The sequence below is a fragment of the Pipra filicauda genome, unplaced genomic scaffold, assembly GCF_003945595.2.
Source record: "Pipra filicauda isolate LSUMZ 115617 unplaced genomic scaffold, ASM394559v2 scaffold54_size4384275_pilon, whole genome shotgun sequence".
Lineage (NCBI taxonomy): Eukaryota > Metazoa > Chordata > Aves > Passeriformes > Pipridae > Pipra > Pipra filicauda.
The window spans coordinates 3,299,558-3,327,483 of record NW_024104698.1 but is presented as its reverse complement, the minus strand read 5'-3'; the positions used below and the strand labels follow the sequence as shown (position 1 = coordinate 3,327,483).

General features: G+C 37.0%; 1 protein-coding gene across 3 annotated transcripts in view; it reads left to right on the top strand.

Annotated features, from left to right (window-relative positions):
• Positions 1-27,926, top strand: part of TMTC2 (transmembrane O-mannosyltransferase targeting cadherins 2) — a 288,272-nt gene that overhangs the window by 187,126 nt on the left and 73,220 nt on the right. For all 3 annotated transcript variants that reach the window (XM_039387275.1, XM_027744691.2, XM_027744692.2), the window contains exons 8-9: positions 2,835-2,956; positions 16,460-16,541. In XM_039387275.1, coding sequence (XP_039243209.1) covers positions 2,835-2,956; positions 16,460-16,541 — 204 coding nt within the window. The remainder of the gene's footprint in view (positions 1-2,834; positions 2,957-16,459; positions 16,542-27,926) is intronic.

Here is a 27,926-nt window from a genome sequence, read left to right as displayed (position 1 = left end):
AGCCATTGCTTGGTTTTATTCTGGTCTTTGAGTATGGCAGTGGTAGGAGCCATTTTCAGTTTTCAACTTCGATTTCTTTTTAGATAAGGGTATCACTGCGAATCATTTATAAGATGCAATTAATAACACCCCCCCAACAGTATTTCCTTCTGTAGTAATGATATGTTCTAATTACTTATAATATAGCAATTCTTGATTATGCAGGGCTTATAGGCAGAAAATAGGCTCCTCAGAAAAAAATGTTCAGCTATAGAGAATTCCCTGCAAAGTCTTCAGGGGAATACAGTTTCTTTCTCTACAGTTTGACATTTAGATTGACATATTTTAGCTTTTTTTCTAGATGCGTCACTCAGAAATATCCTGTAAAGTAGCTAGCCTGTAAAGTAGTTGAGCTATTAAAGCCTATTAAAAATTGAATTTGCCAGTACTCGAAAGATTTTAATCTCTTCTTATATCAGAATCCATCATGGAAAATAGATGAGAACCTTGGATCTATTTGAAATTTGGCAATACATTCAGCCTTTACTACCAGTAGATAATAGCTCCATCTCTTTTGGCTGCTTACATTACTTTTTAGAGCATCTTGTTGTTAATTGCTTGAAACTTTGCCAAGCTGTAACAGGTTGGGCTGGAATTTTCCACTTAAAGAAAAGGACAATATGGATTCCTCATTTCCGGTATGCTAAATGAAGCAGAGGCCTGTGGGAGAAACAGTATGCAATCAGATTATTAAACATTCTGCCATAAAGCGTGCAGCTAGTGAGAGGAGTTGAGGGGAGCATATAGCTTGGCTTCTGGCTTATTCCATCCTTTCAACACTTCATGACTTTGTTTTCTGCTTATAGGGTATAATGTTATGTCACTTATCTTTGAGTGCTGACATAGTGAAAAAACTTCATGTGACGTTAATATCACTGAATGTGATCATGAGTTTTGAGGGTGTTCATGTTCTTTTGGGGTTTCTTACATGTTTGGATTTTTTTTAATTTTAATTTGGTTTTGTTTGGTTGGTTTTTGTTTGTTTTTCTTGTTGTTGGTTTTTGGTTTTTTTGTTTTGTTTTGGTTTGGTTTTTTTTAATTGTTCTTTTAGTTTGGCCCTAAACAGCAGCAGAATTACTTGAGTATTGGGACTGAAATATCATCTGCTTCTGTGTATGTAATCAGATATCCAAGACCAGTGCATGAATACAGAATGCTCTGTAGATCCTTGAGTTAGAAATCCTGTTCTGTTGTATTTATAGGCTTGCACCTCTTTTTGGAAAAAAAACTCTATTTGTTCATAAAAATCATGTTGCCTTCCCTTAGCCTTGGCTCAACATGACTTCTGACTCTACATCATGCTCATTTTATCTGTGGGCTGCGGCTTGGTCATCTTGCATGGATTGCACCCTAACTTCTGAAGCTCAAAACTTATGTTCTACATTTTGCCTGGGATCCAGATCCTCTGGTGACAAAAATAGCCGAAAAAAACCCCCAAATAACTAAACTTCACTGGGCCTTGTCCAGTTTTCTCTCATCAAGAAAATCCTTCATAGCCTCTGTAAATACTTGATAGGTATGAGTTCCTTATTTTACTTCTTTGAGCATCTTTTTCGTAGAGTTTTGGGGGTGTGGTTTTTGGCTTCAAGCTTGAATAAAGAACATTGGTCCCTCTCTCTCCCTGATGCCTTCACATGTTATTAATTTACGTGTAGTGCATAATTGGGGGCAGTAATTCACCTGGAGGCAGACTTAGCTGACCTTTACATGGGTCAGTTGTAGTCCTCTCTTGATCCTCCAGTAGTAGCACCTGATAAACTGTGACTTCATAATTTTGGGAAGGTACTTAGCCATTTATTTCAAATGGATCAGCTGGGGAGATTATGAAATCCTGAATCTCCAGTAGGCATTTTCAGTCTGTCATTGACCTAGGGAAGGGCACATTTATATCTAGAGCCCTTGTGAAAGAGCTGTGTAAATGCAGAGTATTAATCTGAAAGCTGCTGTTCTTCACCATTGCATACATTTGATATTGCTGATTCCAACCTTTAATAGATTTAGTTGTTTGCTTCTTGAAGAAAGAGATTGTCTTTCTGCGTATGCTAAACTCTTCCTCAGAAATTTCGGTTACAATTGTCTGTATAACAGTATATGGTTTTCTGACATCCCATTCACCTGTTGTTTTTCAAACTTGCCTGCCTCAGCCTCTCACAGTAAAGTATTTCACTTTGAAAAATGTCCAGTTTTGGTCATTTGGTATGTGATTTCCTAAGACTAGTAATTTTAAAATAATAATAAAAAAAAGAATGTGGCAGATGACCTAATATAACTACATTCAGAGATTAGGGTTTTTTAATGTCTTGCTCCTCATACCAATACAGTTTTGGGACTGTTTTCTTAAACTTCCCTAGTTTTTAAAACAAAATAGGTTCTTGATTTATTGTGATTAAATGAAAATATTTTCTGTCTTCTTCTTGCTATTCCATGCTACATTCCATCAAGGTAGACTGATGGAAAAGAAGTAGCTTTTCTGCAGTAGATACGGTAAAATTTCCGTTATTTTGAAACTTTTGACTGAAACTTAGCATCTGGAGCTCTCTCTGGCAATTTTGTTCCAGCAAGAGTTTCATCTTAACCATGCTCTTCAGCCCTAATAAAGTCTTAACTCAATCTCCTCATTCAAGCATCTCTAAGGCTTTTTTTTGCGTGTATGTGTGTCATTGCAAGTTTTCAAATCACTTCATCTTTTTCAAGATTTACACATTTAAAACATAGAAGATTATAAATGAGGTAACAAATTATAGAAGCCTTGAGAAATTTTGAATATTCTCACCAGCATTTGTTTCCCCCTGTAGGAGAAGCCTATATGAGAATGAGCCGGCTACCAGAAGCAGAGCACTGGTATGTGGAGTCACTGCGATCCAAGAGCGACCACATCCCAGCCCATCTCACCTATGGAAAACTGCTGGCTCTGACGGTGAGTTTATCAGCAGCTCCTGGGAACTGGTCCCAGGCCCTTAGAGTAGGTTAGGTAAAGGGACAAGAAGGCTTTGGCCTGAAAATTGCTTATTGCCCTATTTTTCACACTATTTCAGTCACTCTTTTCAATTAGGGATTTTGACAGCATTGGGGTTTTTTGTGAGACATTGTATTTATTCTTAAAGTGTTGCCAACTCTGTGCCAGAAGAAAACAGTTACAATAGCATAAGAACGTTATAATGCACAGTAAGGGGTTGATAAAGCCTTATCACAAGTAATAATTTAATTCAATAAGGTGTTCAGCATTTGACTCAGGGTTGTTGTAGCAGCCTATGGCTGGGTGCCACCTATGCTTTGTGAATGACATGACTTATGCTTTGAATTTACACTTCTTTAGGAGTATCTCTTTGAGCCTGTGAAAAGAACTACTCAACTACTAAAAACTTATTCTAAAAAAATCAGAAAAGTTGGGCTTTTCTATTTCTGTAAAATTTGCTTGCCTTTTGAGTGTAGATGTGCTTGTAGCTTCAGCTAAATTAGCCCCATATGATAATTATAGCAGAATGCCAGGCCCTTCTTGGTTTTCACACGTTTTGAAAATGAAAATGAATTTCTATTTTATTCACTCAATTCTGTTTTAAAATTGCTTTTCATTTCACATTTTCTCATTGCCATTTTTCTGACCAATATCCTCTTTCATTTGTATCTATTCTACATTTGCTTTCATTGTTCACCCTAGAGGGTTCATATTTGCTTTCTGTGCTCTACTGATACACCTCTGTATGGCTCTTCAGTCCTTGTGCCTCAGCCTGAGTATCTTCCTCAGGTTTTCATCTAGCAATAAGCTTTTTCTATGACCTTGATTATAAGCTGCCTAGTCTTCAAGCAAAAAATGTCCTTTTACACAGGGTAGATATCCAGTGGAAAACAACAGCTCATAATTAATTTCAACAGATCCACTACTTCTAAAAGTATCTGATTTTGGAAAAGGGGGAGAAATTAGAACAGAAGTTTTCTGTATGAGTAACAGGTGACAACATACTTAGAAAGAATTAAAAAGTGATCAGTGCTGTCATGTAATGTCAAATACAGAGTTTGATTAAAAGCTACCTGGATGGGAATTGTTTAACTTGTAATGGAAGTCAAGATGGTGGTTTTATATCCCCACTGCCTGTCAGTTCCAGCTCCTGAAAAGGCATTTTTTTGTTACAATTTCCAGTTACAGTTAAAATTGCTGGAATATTGACAAATACACACACTCACTGATTACCTTCCTCTGGAATAGAACTACAGGTAAGTTATACAGGAAAATTTCCTAATTTACCTTGCTTTGCTGGCAGATATCTTTATATCTTGCATCTAAAAATAATAGGAGAAAGTCAGATATTGGTTTCTTCTTAGCAGATCTTTGACACAAAAGTTGTAATTTATTGGAACTGCTGTGGGAAAGTCATGGTTTAGGAATGATATTTCCCAATTTAGTATTCCCTCTGAAACACTCAAAACCACGTGCACTCACTCATTCTGTCCTCTCCCTCCCCCTTCCCACTGCAGTGGGATGGATAAGAGAATTGGAGACACAAGAGGTAAAGATAAGAACAATTTAATGGAAACAGCAATGGAAATGAACAGTATCGGCAACAATATTAATAACAAATTGTACAAGAGAGGTGAACAATTCACATGGGAAGGCTCACCAGGCAGAAACTCCTGACCATATCCGACCACACTGCCAAGCTCCGTGACCTGGAAAGGACCCCTTCCCTATCCCCAGAAAATAACGAGGTAGTATAGGGTAACCTGTGGGTTCCAGCCATGCCCCTCCTGGCTACTGCGAGGATTAATCCTGCCCTGACCGGAATCGGAACGGGAAGAAAAGAGTTTTCTCAATTAAAATCCATTCTTTTTTTTCTCTTCCACACCCCACCCCCCCACCCCCCGCCCCAGTACTCTTCTGGTTAATTTTCTGAACTGCTGAGTGTGTGAAATATGAGGTCTGCTAGGGAAAGTCTTGCAGTGGTTCTGGGAAACAAAGTCTCACAGTTTTCTTCAAAATAACAAAATCCCCAAATCCCAGAACTGTACAAACACAGCGAGCCACTAATCTTTTAATTCTTTTATTTTGTTCCCTCATTATGAAAGTGCAGGTATAGGATTAAACACTAGTGCCATTATTATTTAGAAGGAAGTGATGAAAAATATATGTGAATCCTTATAGTAAAATTGAACTGTTTGCTTTTCTCCAGGGATATAAATTCAAGATATGTGTGAGGTAGATTGTGCCTTGAGCATCTGAGATGTGTTTGTGGAAGAATGTGTCTCATTAGCAAGGAGGAGAAGAGCTGTGTACACCTTTGAGCACTGAATGCTGCACTGTGATAGGCAATAAAATACCTTTCTTTTCTCAACACACACTTGCTTACCTACACTTACCCTGTGCCGTAATTGTAGTCTATTCTCATCACGTTTGTTATCATCTCTTGGCACTTTTTTCTTTTATTACTGTTGCTTCTCATATTCATGGCAATCTGTACAGATAGGGTTGATGTCCATTCTACTGACAGCAGCATAAGCTGAAAAGATGGTGCTGATGTCCTGTTGACTTGTAGGACTTCATAAACATATGGCAAGGCAACGTGTTAATGACAAAGTAATTAGAGATGGCAGAACATTTTTCAGGTGGTTATTTCATTCATGAAAAATAAAGTTCCTTTATATTTGATCTATTGAAAATTGACATTTATTTCACTTAGTTCTTTCAGCTACAAAGTCTGAAAAGACATTCAGCAGAAAAATGGATAATGAAGAGATTTGGCAGTAAAATATGGATTTTTGTCTCCATGTTGGTCACTTTTTCTTAATCAGTTTTGCAGTCTACTGTCTACTCAGTGATTCACATTAAATAAATGTTGTTAGTTTCTGATATACTGAAGTGTCCTAGTATTAGTTCCCATTGCAAATATATGATTGCTGTAACTGACATGCTTCTTGGAAATCTTCATAGACTTCCATGGGATTCAGATTAGAGCTGCTGCCTTTGGCATAGTTGTTTCAGCCCATTCCCAACTTGAGGTACCACTGTGATTTATACTTCTGTTATATTTTTCTACCTGGGCTCATGATCATTTTCTCACAGCCTGTAAATTTAGGAGAGAGAAAGGCCCTAATTCAATTAGTTTTTGGATGTTAGAGGAGAGACATTTGATAGGCTTTTTTCCCCACTTCTGTTGTAACCAAATGTTCAAACTTTTTACAAACCTGTTTCTGAATATAGGTGCTGAGATGAAACTGTTGATAACACTTCTCAGTGTCTCTTTTCCAGGAGAGAAATGTGAGATTGTTGATGAAGTGAAGGGTGCACATAGGTGCTAATATAGATAGAAGTTTTTCTCTGTCAGTGAATATGGGGGGTAAGGCAGGAGAGGAGGTAAGTTTCAGACAAGTTCTCAAGTTCCAGCCAAAGGCATTTCTAATGTAAAACCCCCTAGCAGTAAAGTCAGACCTATAAAGTTCACAAATTCAGATATATTTTACTTCCTGACTTTAATTCCAATGAAGTGGCTTAATTTTAACCCCAGCTTTTATGCCTCCTCAAGTCTGTTGCCAATATTAATGCTTACTAAAAGCAGCATGACATAGAATCATAGCATCATTTATATTGGAAAAGATACAAGAAATGCCAGGTGGACTTGTGCATGCTGCTGTGTATGCAGGAAAAAACAGACCAACTTAAGAGCTCCAGAGGAATAGCTAATGAATTTACAGTCTTGTTACCTAATATCATAAGTCACAAGAATTTCCTAACTCCTATATTGGATCACGTTATATGTTCATATCTAAAAGTTACAGCTCACTAAGCTACAATTTTCTTGAAAGTACATTAGGATAGCATAATTTAGTGGTTGAAAAACATGATTGGTAACTCAGCTAGTAGAATAATTGGAAAATAGCCAGTTGTCTGGGGCTTAAGTTTGTGCTTCTTTTATTTTTTTGAAAGAACATCTTTCTAACCAGTAGCTGGTTAGAACTGTAGTGCTTTAGCATTATGTGTTTTTCATACCTTTAACTTGTTAAGCTGCTTAAATTACTTACAGAATTTATTTGTCAATGTGACATGTTAGTTGACCTATCCAATCTCCTGCTAGCACAGCAGCTTGGTACCACAGCATCTGAGCCTTGTCCCTTGCTTAGGTAATTTATTCTATATCACAAAGAAAAGCATAAGTTTTTAAAAGGCTTTAAAATTGCAAGGCTCCCAACTTTCAGATAAAATGAGTCTGTCAAAAATGACAGTGCCAGGTGATGCCTTGAGCATGTACTGTAATTCATTTTCCATTATACGAGCAGATCTTCTAGAAGAGAAAGCATTGTCTATCCTCCTAAAAAAAATAATTTACGAGTAAGGCTTTTAATTTTTTTTCTTCCTCTCACTTTAGTAGTCCTAAAGAGAAGACTAAGAAACCCTCCCTCCTAATGTCTGGCCTCTCTGCCATCAGTCAGTGAATGCTTGTTATAGTAGCACGCTAGTCTGAGAAGCTTTATTTCACTTATAAATAAATGTTTTGAAGTTTTATCTGTTTTGAGTGAACTTGAGCCCACAAACCACCCTACATAGCTTGCAATAGTGCCTGTAGTAGCTAGAGTACTTAGGGACAGCCTCATACTGTAACTTTTAGCGTGTTGTGTCTGGGAATTACAGGCTTCACTATATTTCTCTGGAAAAAATTGCACAGTGTTTTCTTGCATTTTACATGGCACCACACAGTGCTGTTAATCTCCTATTTTTTACTGGCTTGGAAAATCACCCAAAGTGCTGTAAGAAAAATTTACTTTGCCTTGTAAAATTTCTGTGCTGCAGCTCCAAACTATTAAAGTCAATAATAGTTGTCCTAGAAGATTCCTTAAAATCTAAAATATTTTATTTTACAATGTTTTCTTCAAGGGGGTTTGGGAAAAAACAGTTACAGACATGATAGAGACAGGCAGTGTTTTGGATTAAAATAAAAGTAACAGGATTGTGACATTCAAGTATCAACAGTTAAGTTTAATACTTTTCTTAAGTTTCAAAATAATTCCTCCTCAGTGGGTGACCATATTTTTTCCTGCAGTTGTTTGTTGCTTGTGTTCCTGACAGACAGAAGGCTAGAGACGTATTCTACCATTTTTGGTTAGTTGTGAAATTACTCAGAGTGCCACTGTCAAATATCCTACTGTATTCAGTAATTTGTGTAGTTCTTGACTGTCATCTCAAAATAAATATAAATAAACAACAACACAGAAATAAATGGAAGGTAGGAAGAACAGAAAAAAATGGGACAGCAGGGGAAAATGGAAACATAGTGCAATAGACTAATTCAACGTTTACTATTTCTGTAATTACTTGCTGCTGGTGTTTCAGCACAGAAAGGAAATTTGCATTTCTGTTGGAAAACTCTGTCATATTGTAATTTTTTAATATCACTGGTTGACTGCTGCTTTTTTTCTCTTTCTAGATTTACACAAATTGGAAGAAAGCAGGAATGAGGGAGAATAGTCATGAAGTCAAAAGACTCATGACTTTTTAAGACATAGCAATTGAAATGTTTTATGTTAAATCTAGATATGATTTTCTAGAACAGTTTATCTCTTCTTCAATAATCAATACCTTTAAAATAAACAAAAATATTTTTAGTAATACTTCAGTGAATGATAAATGCCTACATATACAGAAATCTTTAGTTTATGAAAAGGCATTATCTGAACAGGTAAATTTAATTAGGTCAGCAAAACTGTTAGGTATTTAATTTTGGGAGACTAAATCTCTTGGCTTTTGGTACTGCTTCTAGGAAAAATTTTTCAGTGCAAATTGGATATTTCAGTTGAACTCACATCATAGCAATGTATAAATGACATTGAATCCTGGACAATGCCCTCCCTAAGAAATCGAGTTAAACCAAGCAATAGCCACTGCTGCTTTTCTGTCTTGTATTCAGTTTGACTTTGGAGGCTGATGCAAACACTGTGGTTTTTCTTGCCACTTGAAATCTCTGGAGAGTTAAAGCGCAAAGTTTGTATTTAGTTCTGAATTTGCAAAATGCCAGAAGTTGTTTTCATTTTTGTTTCCAACCTGCAAGCAATTCACTTGTAGGGCGTAGGAGGAATGGGTTTCCCTTGTCAATGTGGAAAATCATGTTTATTGACTTCAGAACTGTGAGCACTATTTTTTTAAGGATTGGTTATCTGGTATATCTGGATCTTTAACACCTCCAGGCTGAATGACTGGATTTCCGAACTACAGAAATTTCAATAGCTGACATCCATTGAGCTTGTATTTCTTCTGAGCTTGGCTGCATGCCATAAGTATTGCATCCATAGATATACTTTTCAGTCCCCTTAGGACATATGCTTGGCTGCATGCCAGTTGTAATAGAATTAATTGTAAAGCAGAGCATTTTCATTTAAATATAATGTATCTGTCTAGTTCATAAATTACTCTGGAACAGGTATTTAGGCACATAACCCCTCACTAACCTCCTTTAGGGATCTCATCTTCTGTATTGTGTTTCTAACTTCCTGTAGACAGGAAAGGGGGAGCCCTAAACTTCTCGCTTTACTCAACATAAATTTAAATCTTTTTATAGAGAACATTGCTGACACAGGATGAACTGCTTTCATGATAGTCACAGAATTGTTTCGGTTGGAAGCGACCTTAAAGATCATCAGTTCCAACCCACCAAGAGAGATCTTTTTGTTTTGTTACATGGTTGAATATAGCTGCTGGTCACCCGTAATTATTCTGTGTGTAGTAATTTTGTCAGTAATCACGGAAAAATGCATTATCTAGGCCAAATTTAGCTTAGAAGAAATTCATAGGACTCAATGAAAACAGTATGTGAAGATAGTGAATTTATATTCTACTGACTGGCCAGTGAAATATGAGTAGATATTAATACATTACTTTATCAGAAAATATAAAATGTGGTTTAAGAATGAATGGAAAAGAAAGGGACTAACATGGAAATTTACTTAACATTTCATTACATATTCTTGATACAAAATAATCTAAAGCTTAATGACCAAGGTGAACATTTCAGTATGGCTCTAGACAGTGAATAAATCACAAGGTGTGGAATGAAATCTGTTCTTTAAAAGTTTACTTAAGATTGTCCACAATATTTCTTGTTTCCACGGTGATGTAATGACGTAAATTCCTTATAGACTTTGAGTTGCCCCCAAAAGAAAGACTAAAAAATAGATATATAATTATTAAAAAAATCCCAAACAAAACAAATCAAAAACCCACAAACAAACAGAACAGCCAAAAGAAAAAAAAAGCAAACTCCAAGGGGAAAAAAATCTTATGCCTAAATTTCTATATTATTTTGGATACTTTAATAGAACAAGAATTTTTTTGTGATAGGAGACACATAAAACAAGAAAACGGATGTCAAATAGCTTTAATATATTACTGATTAATTTGATAGGTAATACTTTACTTGAAGAATATATCACCTTAATAGTCTCTCAATCACACTCTAAGACAGTAAAGTTGTGAGCTGTGCTTTAAATTTCTAAATCTATATATAAGCAGTGGTGTCACATTCAAAAATACTGAAGTTCCAAAATCAATGGGCACTGCTTAAGTCTCAACTCTCTGGTTATCATGCCTTAAATTATCCCTGTAGATGTAGACTCAAGAACCTGGTTTATGTTACTACTCTCTAAATTAACCCTGGCTCATAGAAAAATTATACTGACTTCAGTAGAATCTCAATGAAGCTTTTAGGTGGATTTTTACTCAGCAAAAATCCACATGTGGTTGAAGGAGGACTAATGTGATATATTAAGATGGAAGTTAACCACTTAAGGTGCAAATAGAGGATTAAACTAAAACAAGATGTTACATTTTATTGATCCTACCAAGGCTTATTTCCAAAAGCAATGTACTGGATTACACAAGCAGCATGTGTAGACTCGTGTGTGTGTGAGGACCCTGGTCCAGTGAAATGACTGGGAAGGAGAATGTCAGTCATGACCTCAGTGACAAGGTTATGTGGATGTGTTACACTGGACAATAATGAGAAAGTTGCCTCACATTTATTATAAAAATGGCAAATTATATGGATTGGTAGATACAGATTTATAACCTAATTTCCTCCAGAGTAATCTAATTCATGCACCCATACACTGAGATTAATATATTACACCAAAGAGGAATAATATTATGTTCTTGAACATACTAGAGAGACAAAGCTTGAGGCCAGAACTAGTATCAGTATTGTTTCTCACTGTGGTCATCTAAGGATATGAGAGAGGAAAACTTTAAGAAGATAGTATCTTTTACAAGCCTACTGATATTAGTTGGACAAAGAATAGCTCTGCATGACTTTAAAACTCCTCCCTCCACAACTGTTTGTTCTTCTAGTGAAATATATATTGCTTCTCATTCACTCCTCCTTACAAATCTTGCCTTGTATGTGTGTTTCTCTGGGACAGATGCTAACCTTTAGAAGTAATTGCTTCTCTGCCATGTTCAGTTGCTTTTATTTTATGATAATAAGGATGAGACAAAGAGGCAAGATTTATCTCCTTAATGCACAGAAAGTATAGAACCTGAGATAAATTTTGGACCTTTGATGTTGATAATGCAAGTCCTGTATATTTCATTTGCACTAGCATTTCACATACAAATTATGATGCAAGGTATTTACATTGTAATTCAGAGTGAAGATGGAAGAGTTGTAGGAATAGCAGCAAAAGGAAGAGAAAAGGAATTCCTTTAGTTACTAAATACTAGATATTAAAGTTGTTTCTTAACTATTAATATTTAGAGAAGGGGTGGGAAGCTTGCCTATGCCAGTGTAAGATACATTGTAAGATACAGCTCTCTAGTTCCTGTTTTCTTAGTCCAGCTAAGTAAAAGCTTTTGAAGAATATATTACTAATTTCCTCATTATTGCACCACTTAAATTGTATTTTGCCTGCCCTATCACAACTTTTGTAAGGCGAAAGGAGCTGCTTATGAAACAGTTATGCAGGTCTGCAATAACTTAAGGAGACATAGAAAGGAAGTCACAGGTTCAGTTCAGACTTCTTTACTATCCTTGCGTAGTCTGTCTGTGACTTTAAAATGTCCTAGAGAGGAAGAAGAAAATATGTAAAATAATGGTTTTTTTATATTTAGTGTCCACAGCTTAATCAACCTTCCATTATGAAATCTTTTCATAATTCAATTAAAAATGTAAATGCTTGCCAAAAAAAAAGATACATTGAGCAGACCTGGAGAATGACAGTCAACTGCATTTGCGACGCAAATGCAATCACATGATTACCAGTTTAAGCTCAGAAAAAACCCCTATGTTGAAGAATGAAGTCTCTGTCCTATTGGTGAAACCCTTGTAAACTTTGAAGAATAATTAATATTTATGACATATAAAGTTGGTTCAAATTGCAGAGACCACCTAATTTGTTGAACCACCTTAGTGGTTGTCACTGTGTCATCATAGTTTCCACAAGAGGGTTATTCAGAGCTGCTCAGCTGTATTTTTCAGTTTTACTACCATCTCAGGGTCCCTGGGCCTCCAGCAGCCTGAAGTATAACAGCTGCCTCAACATGGATTTGGCACAGTTTACCAGCAAAGTGAGGAAAAAATTTGGGGTGAATATCGAAATGGTAGTTTTGTCCTCAGTTTTTTAATATTTTAAGAATAAAATCTTTACTAATATATCAGCTGCCTTTAGCTAGCTCTCTTTCACTTATCATGGTGATCATAACAACCATTTGTAGGAAAGCCCATTTAAGCAATATCTGACCATATTAGCAATTGCAATCAACTACAAAGAACTAGTCTTAAAAAAATCAAGCTTCTGAGTTAATATTTAAACAATTAACTGGCTTCCAAAACTGCAAGCAACCAACCATTCTGATTTGAACTCTGCATGACTGAGGTATCTCTGAAAGCCAAGACAACTTGTGTGCTAGGTTGTAAGAGCCCTGTGTCACTTAGCTGTGCTTTTTAAGCTTTTTTTTTTCCTTTTAAATTCGTTAGTGTTGCTTGAGGATAGTAATCATGGGAAATTTGTCTTTTTTTGGGCATGGGAGAGGGGGACTGAAGTTTTCTTTATTAATGGAAAACTGCTGGAAGTTTGTCCTCATTTTATGCTTTAGGTCCAGATCCAGTAAGGGAAATACCAGCCCGGTCTTCCAAATCAGTTATGAAAGTGTCTTCATCATGTTTAAATTTTTTTTCCTTAGCAGTGAGATTCACATTCATTGTTTTATGATTCTGTGTCGTTAGTCTCTGCATTGAAAAGCCATAAATATGCCAGTACGTCTGTGCAGAGGATCTCCATTAGGGCTTGGACTAGGACCACCCACTCATTTCTCCTGAGCAGGCCAGTAGCTGTCAGATAGCACTTTTCATTAGCTACTGGCCTGGGCCAGATGTATACTGGTGACCAACAGGTGAAAGGTGCTTTATATCCCATTATTGATCCTCAGAGCCATCAAGTCTTTTCATCAAAATTTATTAATAACTTTTTTATCCTTCAGATAAGTCTGCTATCATGCAGTTGTAAACTTACATTTTTTTTGCTTTGTACAATTGCCAAAGCATGTCATTGTGCATATATGACTGCTCACCCTGCTGCTAGAAATCGTGAGGTTTCCAGTGACTCTCAATGCCTGCATTTGTATGGGTCAATATACAGGACAGTGAACATGCACACCAAATGCTTCCCTGCCCCAGATCAGTATTTTTCAGCTGTTTAAACAATTATTTGGATTTTCATTAAAGGTTAGAATTTTATTCCCCGATGCCATGTGTTTTATTTAGCACCAAAAACATACAGTGGGAAAGGGACAATGACAGGGATTGATGTCAAACTAACTACACAGTGTGTACATTCTGTTGTGGTAGTTAAGGTGCACATTGGATAGTTGGAAAAAAGTTGACAAATGCTAAATTTTAATGGTGAAATAGCCTGATTCTGTCAACTGATTGGATTTTACATCATTTGACACAAAAAATAATGTGTATTAAATCTATTCTGAGGTACTGACATTTGGAAAGTGCCAAAAAGAGTAGAGCAGTCATATATTTTTGCTGATTCCAGTAAATAAAAATTAATTATGTTTGACAAATGTTTGTGACCTTATAGTCATAGTTCGGTAGGCAGAAGCTATGATTTTGTGACTGTATTCAATGAACTGTCCTTTTATGTTCTAGAAATAGACACAGAGAGCAACGAGCTAAAACCAATTATGTTAGTCTGTTAAAAAAAAGCAATTATGCAAAATATGTAGATGTTCACTCTGTCAATATCAATGGTATGTATGCTTGGTCCTTGTCATTTTGAAGCCTCAATGCTAGATTTAGATATACCATTGTAACTTTTGCCAGACCAAAACTGCCAACCTTGGAGTTAAATATGCAAAATTTAGTGTTTGATTATCACCTCCCCCTGCCAATTATTTTAATTTGAATAATTATTTTATAGTGACCCAAATTTACATTGTGTTTTCAATTGATGACTATTTTCTTCTTCAGTTTTTGTTCTCATCTATAGTTGTATGCTATTTAAAAAAAAAAGTGTTTAATCTAGAGATGTATCTTTATTGCACTAGTAGAAGAGGAAAAATCATCCTGTGCTATGTGTCATATTTCTTTTTTTTAGGCTTTTTGTTTGTGGGTTTGTTAGGGTTTTTTCATTTGGTTGGTTGGCTTTTTTTTAAGGCAGGGATGAGCCACTGCAGTATAAGATAATGTACTCTTATCATGTAGTTGCACCATTTGGTTGACAGGGCCCTTGTGCCATGCGGATTTGGCTTTAAGGAATATGGGTTTGCCAAAGAAAGTTTACTAAATAATAAGGCTAAATTCTTACCTCCAATGAACATTCATTTTGTGAAACTGGAATACTGTTAATCCTGCTTGTATCTATACCAGGATGACCTCTTAAAATATGGCCTCTATGATGGTTTTGGTGGAACCTCGTCTTGATATAGTTCTTGGTGTGCTGCACAACTTCCTTCTCTCTATTTTATTGTCTCTAAGGCCCCTGAGGAAAATACTGAGAATCTGGAGCAGCTGTAATCGTGAACAGATCTTGTTATTACTCCTATGTTAACTTGTGGGATAGTGCAGGATGTTTGCCATGTCTGTTTCCAGACCACAAAACTTTAGAAAGCCTATACACTTATATCTGTGAAATAACACTCAAGGCAACTTGAGAAATGCAGACCACAATGCCTTTCTTCCATAGGGGTTAAGCTTAGCTGTTCGTTGTTCTGGAGGCCTTCTATTTTATAAAACCACAGCAACTAATTTCATGGGGATAGGGATAAACAGGTCAGAGGTATCTTACTGAATACATGATGGCGATTCGTGTCTGTGTCAGACTAGGCTGTTTTCTTGAAGAATAGAGTAATGACCACTAATGGATCTGCTTTGGCACTTGTATAGAATGATGCAACTTTACTAGTTTGGTGATTTCACTGATAAGGAAACTTGTCTTAGAAGATGTATGTTCTTTTTACCATAATTTCTATTAGAGTTTTGGTTTGTTTGTGGGGTTTTTTTCTGACCATTTTGTCATTCCATTGACCATTGTCTTTAAAAATTACCATTTCTATTACGGTTATGTTTTATGGTTGACAGAATTGATTTTTGATGAAATTTTACTTCCCACATTAACATCAGAAATATATATTTCTTTATTTTCCACCATAAAGCCCCAAATATTTTCTATTTATTTAGCTTCTTTTGTGGTAACTTTGGCTGTGTATATAGTGTTAGTTAGGATATGAGGAAATGGAATGAAACTACATCAGGGAAGGTTCAGAATGGACCTTGGGAAAAGGTTCCTCGCTGAGAAGGTGACTGGTCACTGGACCAGGCTACTCAGGGAAGTGGTTAGAGCACCCAACGCTTCAGAGCTCAAGGAGTATCTGGATGACGCTCTTAGTCAAATGGATGGTTTAGTTTTAGGTGGTGTGGTGAGGAGCAGGGAGTTGGACTCGGTGATCTTTATGGGTCCCTTCCAACATGAGCGTTTCTATTATCTGTGATTTCATAGGAGCAAAACATGCTTTTTCTTCATCCCACACACACACACACACACACACTTTTTTTTTTTTTTTTAAAGCAGGACTAAAGCTCTGTCCTACCTTCTGCTCTGATTTTAGCTTGGGTAAGTGTAATGCTTGTCCAAAAAAGTAGCATGGAGCTTGGTGTTCACCCAAAACTCTTTACAATATTTTTTGCAATACTTTTCTACTGCTTCCTTACTTCTTGGACATTGAGGATGTTGGACACATTTCTTCCTCAGTCTGGAGATCTGCAGCATAAGTAGTTGACCACAAAACTTCCTGTAACACTTAAACATTCATATTTATTTAGGTTAAATCTAGTGATAATAGTAGTTGTTTTTCTCTAGTGCCTGGAATTTGGAAATTTTAATTGTACATGATTGCTCCATGGTGACACACTGTTAAAATAATTTTCCCCCCCTTTTTTTTAAGGGACGCAAGAGTGAGGCAGAAAAGTACTTCATGAAGGCTATTCAGCTGGATCCTACCAAAGGAAACTGCTACATGCATTATGGTATGTTTCAGATAGCTAGGGTTTCCACACGTATTCCAGGCTTGCTGTTAATCTCTCCAAGTGATTAAAGGTTTGAAAAGGGCTACTGGCAAAATATCTTCTTTAAAGGGAAAGAAACTAATCTACCATGTATAACTTCATTTCAACTCGTTAATCACTGTAGAGGGAGAGTGAAGAATTTCATATTTTGCATAGCTTTCCTCCTGTGAGAGGAATTTCAGTATTGCTCCCTCTCTGGGAAAGAACAAAGGTGACTATTGCCATATGTCAAAGTTTCATGGCCTGGAATATTATTGTTAACAGTTTTGGCCTAACTTTACTGGTTGCTGGTGGGTGGGCAACTAGAAGTTTTACTTTAGTGTGCATGAGTTCTATATTTCAAAGTGTCTTATGGGCCTTATATCTAGCTCCTTCCCAGCACCTTCTTGGCTTGAAATGCCTAAGTATTACAAAAGATTTTGACAAGTTGGCTATATCTTTCCTACTAAGCCATGCATGTGCTTATGGCACACAGTGAATTTGAAGGTATCTTTATAACTTTGGATTGTTTTTGCTAGATGTGCAAAAAATATTTCCAGATGTGTTTAGTCCCAAGGAACCAAAATTATTTATCTTTGTGGACTAATTCTTACTGTATTTTAAAGCTGATAATAGACAAATCTTAAAATGCAAGCAATGTAGTCCCAGTTGGAAAATATGGAAGTAAGTAATAAGATTCATCTTAGTTTAGGAAGAAGGTAGGGAACCACAAGCACACTATATATATCTTTGTATATTGTTTTAATTTCCTCTTCTGATTCTAACTAGAAATGTAAAATAAATAAAAATGAGTGACCAAAGGGGAAAATTAATCTCACATAATACTCATGTTTTTACTCTATGTGATATCTTTGTCTGAATTGCTCACATGATGTATTTCTGTTTGGTCCTATGCAGTATGAAATTCTGTATGTTAGACTCCCAGAATCAAACTTTGGACATAGAACATGTATTTAAATTAATGTAACCCACTGTTGCATTATTTTGCATTATGAAACATTGCAGCTAGTGACCTTGTCTTCTATTTATGCCTGTGCAGGAAAATCTGATAGGGGTATTTGTGCACATAAGTCACATTATTTCAATTGGATATAAGTATAGTCGATTCCTCAAGACAATGGAGAAAAGTTACTGCTGATTATTTCTTGGAATCCCACTCAAACCCCTTCCAGCCTTTGTTATTAAGAAATCTATCCTTAGTTATTAGGAAATCTTAATTGCATACAAATTCAAGGTAGGTCTCAACAATGCATCTCAGCAAAAGACATTTAGGATTGTGTGTATTTCATTACAGATCTAGACTTGTTTTCTTTTTCTCTCTCATTACTTCATCAACTTGTCTGTCCTTTTCTGCAATATTCCCTCTGTCTCATTTTCAAGTGCCCTATAAACTAAAAACGCGGTTATTGAAATCATCATTCATGTCTGATACATTGACTGCTTTATTACCAGATCACAATATTAAAATGGTGTATTGTTTCCTAATAAGATTATTCCCTAAAAACATTAGCAGACTTTTCCTTTGTTGTCTTCCAGGTTCAAAAAGTGGGTTCTGTCCTTGTGCAGAGGTCATTACTGCAACATAAGTGAGGTTCAGGAGTTCAGCAGTTCAGGAGTGAAGGAAAAATTTAGTCAGTGGAGTAACAGCATAGTAAAATGTGATGCTGAAAGGCAATAGGCACAAGAAGGTTCTCTGTAAAGCTGTTAGCTCTCTATCATGGAGCATTATACACAGAGAGCTCTTCTGAATGCATGTGAAACCTTTTCCCTGTATAACTTGTGATCACCTTACCAAATTCAGTCATGTTATTCTATATTTATATCAAAGTATCTGTGAGAAAGATATGGTCTACTTCTGCTTGGGTTATGTGTCTGTGTAGTACAGCTGATTCACAAATCCTTGTCACTTTGGGCATAGGACTTCATAAAATTTGAAATAAATTATCCTTGTTTTTATTTTCTTTCCCTTTTCCCTTTCTTTTCTTTTTAGCTTTATTTCTCTTTTCCCTTCCACCTATTGCTTGAATTGATGAGGATTGTGTGTTACCAGGGGCATTCCAAATATTACATGGGAATCCCTAGTGAACACTAAGCTTTATCTCTCCATCTCATTAATTTGTTCCAGGACCTTGTCACAGGTACATTCTACATCCTATATGCCAGGAGTTTAATTATGGGGAAATACATCTGTATTTTGCATGTAAATCTTAGAGATTCCTTTTTTTCTCAGCATGAAGATGTTGGAACAGAGAATAAAGTAGTTGGCATCAGTCCTAAAAAAACACATACCTCACAAAACAGCCAAATGAAAAGAGTGGTCAGTTGGGACATAGCAGTGTGTTGATGGAGTAGCAGAAATAAATGGACTGTAGATTTTCTTCCAAGTGCACAGGATTGCACACACTTATAATTTGTGCTCCTAGGTTGTGCAGATGTTATTTTTGACTTTTAACCTTTTGGACTTTTTTTTGGCGCTATGAGAAAAACTGTCAATATACTGTATCTTTTAAGAAGCTTACATTTGTATTATAATTTAATTCAAACCTTAAGCCAAAGCTATTTTTGGGTACAATTTGATGCAGGAGGCAAAATGATCACATGAAAATTTAGAGAGAGGTGAGCAGTTTTGTGTTTGCTCCTTGAATAATACCACCACCGCACATTTCTCAACTTAGCATTGTAATCAGTTTTGTATAGGTACTTTGCTGACTTTGGATTTCAGTGGATTTAGGCTTGAAGCAGTGTTTCCCAGACTTATTATGCTTGAAGGTGTCTGAAGGGAGAACTAGTGGAAAAGGTGAAGAGATATAAATCGCTGTGGACTGCTGATGTGATGCCATGTCATTGGGCATAAGGCAAAGTGGCTTTTACTCCAGTCACCAGAGAGGATCGCAGTCCCCTCTCAGACTGAAATGCAGACAGCTGCTCACCTGACCATGTTTCTTTTCCCCTTCTTTCTTTTCCTCCTCTCATACACCAGTTATCTGAACATCTGAACTTTGCGCAAAACCATTGTCTTACAAATATGTGAGTGTTGATGGGTGATATGATACAAGCTGCTCAGGTACACAGCGTGCTACCAGAAGCCCCTCACAGATGAAAGAGAGAAAATTCATATGAATCAGGAAGAAGAAAAAGTGACAGAGGAAGGATTGCAGAAGCACTAATGTAATTTTTTTTCTTTTTTAGTTCTCTTTCAATTAAAATATTATTTTTGGCACAGCATACAAGTTTTTAAACTAAAACGTTGAAGGAAATTATTTTGGATACTAAATTTGAATGTCTGGTAAAGTTTGAGACTTAATTGGATATTTTAATACACATTTGTTAAAGATGACTTAAAGTGAACAGTTTTGACTAAAACAGGTTGAACCTAGTAAATTATTTATTTTTGAATTCTTTCTTTTTCCTGTGGGAAAGTTTACTTCAAAATGTCTTACGACACCTACTCAAGATATTGGCTCTCATGCATCCCACTTTACTTTGAGGAGCTAACTCAAGTATGCCATTTTGAATCCTGCAAGACCTTGGTAACATCTGTCATTATCAGATTGATAACAGAATTGAAGTGATCTCCATTGACATAGAAGAGATTAATTCTAAGCTACTTGTCTCGATTAAATGTCTGTGATCACCTGAGATGAATCCAAGTGTCAATCCGAGAAACCACAAAGAGGTTCCTATGAACTATACAAGTCCAAAGGAACTTTCTTCTAAATATTTTAAGAACATAATGGCATCTAAAGAGTCAATACATCAGAGTTGTTAACAAATGTGCCAAACATAGGAATGTTCAGTCAGGTCAGACCAGTGCCCTTATGGCCTAGAGACTATTTGGTTTTGGATATAGTATTGACCATCCACAGAGGAAGTCTCGGTGTCTGCACTGAGCCTATCTCAGTAGAAGTTGAAGAAAGATTATGTATGTATGAAATTTGTCACTGCACAGAGATGAGGGGAATTTCAAACAGTGAAATACTTAAGAGCTCATCTGTTTGAAAAGAAACAAAAATAAATTCTTCAGTTAGTAGGATGCAGTGTAATTAAGGAGTTTAAAATTGTTGAAGGCTTTCTGTACCTCCAGAACTGTCTTATTTAATTTGTAATTTATTGTCTAAAAGTAAAAAAAAACCAACCCAACCAACCAAGCAAACAAGCACACAAAAAAACCCACCAAACCCCCACAACTAAAGCATGCTTCATTTTATTTGTTTGCTAAAAATACATTTTGCCACTGTACCTCTTAAAGTGCATGTAATGGCCTCTCTCCAATGTAATGAAAGTGCAGTGGGGAAAAAAAGTGAGAAGGAAAGAAGCAGTGAGGTTTCAAGATAAATGTCTGTACAGAGGTCCCTTTTCCCTTACTTTTGTAATGGATTAATTGGAATAGGGAAGTTGGGAACCCAATGGGATGCTCAAATTAACTCTGTTTTATTAATCACTGTTGAGACCTCCTTTTAAAATAGTTTCCTTTGAATAATACATTGTTTCTAATAACTTTAAATTGTTTAACAAGTCCTTTTTTTGTTATAAAAATAGATTATTCTTATTAGATTAATTATACATTCACTTAATTAGGCAGTTCACATTGATCATCTGCCTTTTTCAGTGCATTCCCAGTTACAAATATAAAAAAAATGAAAAAGATGCTTTCAGATAATGTAAAACTGAAGTGTATTAGCTAAACTCTCATTGAAGAAATATTAACATGTTCCCAAATATACTTTTTTTTACATTGTCTTTCACTTTTGAATTTGTGATAATTTAGGAGTTACTTTTATAGGTTTTCTTATATTATCTGTTTCTTTTTAAACAAGTTTAGCTTGTTAACCGTTGTATTTGTTTTTCAATTTCATCCTATGTCTTTCTGATCACTGTTTCTGGAGAGGGCTTTTAGCCCTTTTTGATGCCTAAATTTTCATCTAAGTCTATGAACACTCTGTATCTATCTTATTTCCAAAGATAACTGCCCAACCACTCCTATGTCACAGCCTGAAAATTAATTGGAACTACTGTGGTTTAAGTCATACACTTAGATGTCTTAGTGAGTGTGAGAATTTTCATATATTTACATGTGAATTCAGTTTTCTTTTTAGGTGTTTCCTCTTAGACTGAGATATAATAAAGTGAAGTGCTGGGTCCTGGACTTCAGTCAAAACAACCCCCTACAGCACTACAGGCTGGGGGAAGAGTGCCTGAAAGAGGCCCGGTGGAAAAGGACGTGGGGGAGTTGGTCATCAGCCATCTGAACGTGAGCCAGCAGTGTGCCCAGGTGGCCAAGAAGGCCAATGGCATCCTGGCCTGTATCAAGAATAGCGTGGCCAGCAGGACCAGGAAAGTGATTGTCCCCCTGTACTCGGCACTGGTGAGGCCACACGTTGAGTCCTATGTCCAGTTCTGAGCCCCTCACTACAGGGAAGCATGGAGGTGCTAGAGCATGTCGACAGAAAAATAACGGAGCTGGTGAATGGTCTGGAGAGTAAGTCATGTGAGGAGCAGCTGAGTGAGCTGGTCTTTTTAGCCTAGAGAAGAGGTGGCTCAGGAGAGACCTTATGGCTTTCTACAGCTGCCTGAAAGGGGTTCGTAGCCAGGTGGGGATTGGCCTCTTCTCCCAGGCAACTAGCAACAGAACAAGAGGAAGAATTTCTTCACTGAAATGGTTGTCAAGCATTGGAACAGGCTGCCCAAATGGGTGGTGGAATCAACATTTCCACATAGTCACATTATTCACAGTGCTGGAGCTTTGTGTCTTTGCTGTTCATTCACTGAGCAGCCCAGGAAAGCTTTATTTTTCTTCTACATATTTAAGGAAAAGATCTTATGAAGAAAAAGACTAGTGTACTTAAGAAAAATAAAATATCAGTGTTGTATTTGTAAGAAAGAGAAACATCAACCATGACCTACTAATGAAATTTTACTAATTTCTTCAGAAGAGTTTTATGTTGATGGAAGAAATGTCAGCCTAGTCCATAGGAAGGTCATTTTTTATCCTTGTCAATGAAATGAATAAAACTTCACAATCCATAATTCCAGTGAATGAATTGTCCCATTCCTGACTGACAGGTTAGCTAAGTGCAATATATGCCAAATAATTAATACAAGAGTGCATGGATCTGTTACACTGGGAACACCAGATCCTACATGGTGATTATGTATTGAGAAAATAAATTCCTTGATGAGATGGAGTCAAAGCCATCCAGATATAGTATGTCCATCACTAAGTCCCTTTGCCAGCCTTCCCAATACAAAGTCTTGAACCTTTCTGCGAAGGAAAGGGGTTTTTCCATTTTATATCTTTTGGAAATCCTAACATTGATATACAATGATTTTGTAGGGAAACTATAAAACAAGTTTATGATACTCAAATGATACATGTTCATAGAACATATGTGGTCTTTGGAGAAATGGTCACTCTGTCTTGAGCATACAGTGTCATCAAATTAGGGTCCTGAGTTTGGCCTATGGCTTAAAGCTCCTCCTACAATATCAGTGAATGCAGTTCCAGGAAGACAGGATTCCTAGACCCAAAATGGTAAGGAGATGTAACTGTCTTGCAGAAAGACTTGATTAAGCTTCTGACCTTTCTGTTTCCAGAACTCTCTGTAATAACTTTGATTTTAGAAAATCTTTAGCTAGAACTAACAGACAGTATTTCTTACTTCCAAACTGAAACTGGAAAATATACCAGAAGCTGAGCTATTCAGAAGAATCCACCAACCTGAAGTCCTTTTTGTTGCTCTCTAGGCTGTTGCGATCACAAAACATTAAAAGAAGATTATTACAGACCACTATAATAACTATTTGTTCCAAACTTCCTTTAGTACCAGTCACTGAGGTGGAATGCAATGGAGTATTTCCAAGCAAGCTAGGTCACCAACCTTAAATGCTGTGGAATTTCCATTTAGTCTGCCTCTTCCCTTGAGTTTATCCTTAAATCTAATCATTCTGACATCTCAAATACGTGGTTGACTCTGCTTCCTCAGCATAATATACTAGACTGCTCAAGAGATATGGTATAGATATTGCAGATCAGAGACAGATCTAAAAATGTGGCTTTGTGCTTCTTCCATGTTGCCAGAATGTAGGGTTTCTGCAGGAACTGAAAAAGCATGTGACACAAACAACCCTGGAGACTTCTTTGCTAATGATCGTATGTTTTGATCTGTGAGTACTATCTCATGAAGATTTTTTTAGAGATAGCATGAGACTGTTACAGAAGTGCAACTGGATAGTTTTTTCCCATCCAGATTTCACATTTCCAAACTTATAGGTCACCAGGTGTTTGGGAAATGACAGTATCTGTAAATCATGAGGTCCCTGTAGTTTGTATTTTCATCATTAATCTTTTGTTTTAGTGAGAGCTTCCAGTGATCCAGATGTGATCACAAGTTCAGTCATCAAGTCCCAAAGGTTTGCAAGTTAATTTTTTCTCTCTTTATCTCTGATCATGCTCTGGATGACATCCAGTGGTACATGTAGCACAACTGCAACAGATAACTTTTTCAGACAAAGAAAAAGGCTAATAAAGTTTTTTTCCAAGCCAGTGCATATACTGATATTGCAGCACCCACTGGCTTGCATAGTGTTTCTGTATATTTTATTTGCATGGAATAATTTTCTCCATGGGAACCAATTGAAAGGATAAAGTCTCCAGAATTCTTTCCAGTAAGAAACCAAGAGAACAGCTTTAGATTAAGATGGAATGGCATATAAGGAGCAGCAAAAAAATGAAATGCTGCTACCATTTAGGTGATTGTGATGTAAGTTGTCTTTGTTTCTCCTGTCACAGCCAGCACATTCAGCAAGAAATCGTCTTAACAGGCCTGGAAAGCCGATCTTTAAACGTTCCCTTGCTCTGGGAACTTCTGGTTCACAGCCAATGAATCTGTTTTGAAAGTCTTAAAGGAAACAGTTACATTAGGTCATGTCTGTTGACTTTGCATCTTGCAACCTTGATTCATCACCTTAAAAGCTTTGGAAATCAACTTGCAGACAAGGTCTCTCCTCATTTCTTCCACAGAATGCTATTTCAGTTTTCTATATAGAAAGCTCTGTTTGCATCTGCTCTTTTGCTCTGCATTGTCTCAGCAGAATTGAAGTTCAGCAGACTTCAGTGGTGGATCTGCTCATATCACTAAGAATATAGTTCTCAAGACATGATCTTGCATCCTTACTGTGCTTCAAAGACAAAATACAATGCATTGGTTCAGCCAGAACCCTATCCCTCTTCTGGTTTCTGCTGAAACTTGAAATGTTTTGAAAGCACCAGCATATATTCAGCTTCAAATCCTCAGTGTTGAATATGCTGAAAAAACTTCTAGTGAAGTTTATTTTTTTTACAGTTGAGTCTAGATAGAGCACTCTTCATGTTGTGGAAGTAGAAAACTTTTTAAGAGGATAAGAAGCAGAAGACTTGGTGACAAATGTATATTAAAAGAAGCAAATTCCTATTATGGTACTATTGGAAGTTTTTACATTCTTATTCAGAAGATAGTTTACTTGGCTTTGCTTGGATTACTAAAGATATCAGCATACTACTAGTCTAAGTCATTGAAATATGAGTAAGTGCAGAACCAACAGCATTCTGAGAACATTCAAGATGGTTCTTTTCAAAAGCAACAGCAACAAAAAGAGCTATTTCAGAAATCTTCTCTGTTCTGGGACAAATTACCTTTGAATATTTGCCAGTGAGTAAAAAAGAGAACATTTCAACTGAAGAAAGATTGGTGCAAATTGCACTGTTATCTACTAAATAAGCAAATTGCACTTCTATCTAATAAAATAAAAGCTCATAGTGCCTACAAGGAATAGTTAAGCCCATTCTAGAGGAACACACTAATGCCTTTGTGCTCTGAACATAAGAGATTACTACACATAGACATATCCCAACCAATTAATACCTTTCTTATTACAATAAAGCAGCAGAACTACCAGTTCAGCTGTATGGCTTTTAAATTGTTCATGGTGCTTCTTAACAAAGTGCTTTACAAATGTTCATGATCATTTTAGGGAGACAATTATACAGGATAGAGAGCTGTATACTTTCATTTCTGTGGATAAATATTTGTTTAAAAATTGATAAAAGATGAAAATAAGTTGTTCTTTTTAATGCCAGAAACTGGAATTTTTTTGTTGTTGTTTGCATACATACTTTTATCTTACTTTTCAGTAGATTGCATATATTACCTCTCAAATTTTTGGTCAAGTAGGGAGTCAAAAAGCACTGTTGATGATTTGCAGGAAAAAATAAGTTTGAACAAGGCTGTAGGTACAGAATTCAGCAGCTTTAATGCTATTTCTGATTCCTAGATACTTTAGGGAAAAAATAACTAAGAGGATTGTGAAGTATTGAATCAGTTCTCTACTGTCAAAGGTCTTTAAAAACTCCTGACTGCACATTTACACTCAACTCAGTGCTGTCTAGCAAGAAAGATGGAAAATTCTATTTTAAAAATGTTCCAGGCAAAGTGTTGCTGAAGGTCACGTCGGAAGGTGGACTATGGATTTCCTACTTCCAGTTTAGAAGAATAGTAAAGAAAAATATGTTTTCCTTGGAGAAGGAAAATGTGGAATTCAGAGCTTGTAGAAGGCTGTTTTCTCAAAAGCTGGTTCTGATTCCAAAAAGCAATCAGGCTACCATAATTTATGTTGTTGGCAACAGTTAGAATCATGACACCTGCAGTAAGAAAGGTGGTGTTAGGCAGTGTCTCTGTGGTAGGTCCATATCAGCGATTAGTAACGGAGGAAGAGGAAAAAGAAGAAGCTCCTAGCAAAAAGAAGGACGAGAGGGGACGGATCAAAGAGCCAGTCCTTCAACAGAGGAAGTCAGATAAATCAAACAGGAAACCGAGGTTACCCAGTCCCTGAACTGGGTGAGTGGATTCTTACTGGGCTGCTTCGATGCTGGGATAATGAGGCTACAGAAAAAATCTGTAGTGGGTTAACCCTGGCCAGATACTAGGTACCCACTGAAGCCACTCTCTCACCCTCCCTCTGCAACTGGACAGAGGAGGGAGAAAAAAAAAACAGCTAAGAATTCATGAGTAGAGATAAGAGCTGGGAGAGGTCAGTGACTGATTACCTTCACGGGCAAAATAAGACTCAAAGTGGGGATAGTATTATATTTAGTACTAACAGGATAAGAGCCAAAGAGTGAGAAATAAAACAGTCTTAAAAATACCTTCCCCCCCCCCTCCTTCCTTCTGTGTTCTCCCTCTTCCCCCCCAGCAGTGCAGGAGGACAGGGAATGGGGGTTACGGTCAGTTATTGTTTCTGCCACTGCTCAGGGAGAGGAGTCCTTCCCCTGCTCCCATGAGGTCCCTCCCACGGGAGACAGTCCTTGATGGACCTCTCTAGTGTGAGTCCATCCGTGGGGCAGCAGGTCTTCCCAAACTGCTGTTCCATGGGTCACTCCTCCATGGGGAGCAGTCCTTCACGAATGAGCTGTACCAACGTGGGTCCCCCACAGGGGCCACAAATCCTACCAGGGAAAAACCTGCTCCAGTGTGGGCTTCCCTCTTTACAGGCTGCAGGTCCCTGGCAGGACCCTGCTCCATCCTGGGCCTCCCATGGGGTCACAGCCTCCTTCATGCATCCACCTGCTCCAGCATGGGCTCCTCCATGGGCTCTAGGTGGGTCTCTACACCCCAGTGGTCCTTCTCTTCCTTTCTCGGGAAAACATATGGCTTTGACAGGAAAAGTTCAGAAGTCTACTTTTTATTGAAGAAAGTGCAGCAGTAAAGTGCCAATCCACTTCATTCTTGTATGAATTTAGTATATAATATTAAAAGGAATGGCAGCTAATGTTTTCAAAATGATATCTCTCTACTTAGGTGCTTTAAATTAAATTGAGATGTGTGAATAAAATTAGTATGCCTTTCAGGAGAACTTGGCAAATCAATTCTCAGCTGAAAGTTTCCACCTTGTACTGGGTCTGGCTTGGATAGCATTAACTTTCTTTATATCAGCCTGGATGATGCCATGTTTTGGATTTGTGACTAAAATAGCCTTTTTTGATAACACACCAGTGTTTTGGCTGTTGCTGAATAGTGCTTGAGCAGTGTCAAGGATTTCTCTTTTGATTAGTCTGCCCTAACACAGAGTAGACTGTGGATGGGCAGGTGGTTGAGAGGGGACGCAGCTTGGACAGCTGACCTGAGCTGGCCAAGGGGATAGATATAACAGACCATATAACATCATGTTCAGCAATAAAAACTGGAGTAGAGAAAGAAGAAGGATTTTGGCTTCTGAGGTGGCCCTTTGTTGGAGACTGGCTAAGCATCAGTCTGCATGTGAGAAGTGGCAAGTGATTTTCTTCACTTTGCTGTTTGGTTGATTTTTTTGTTG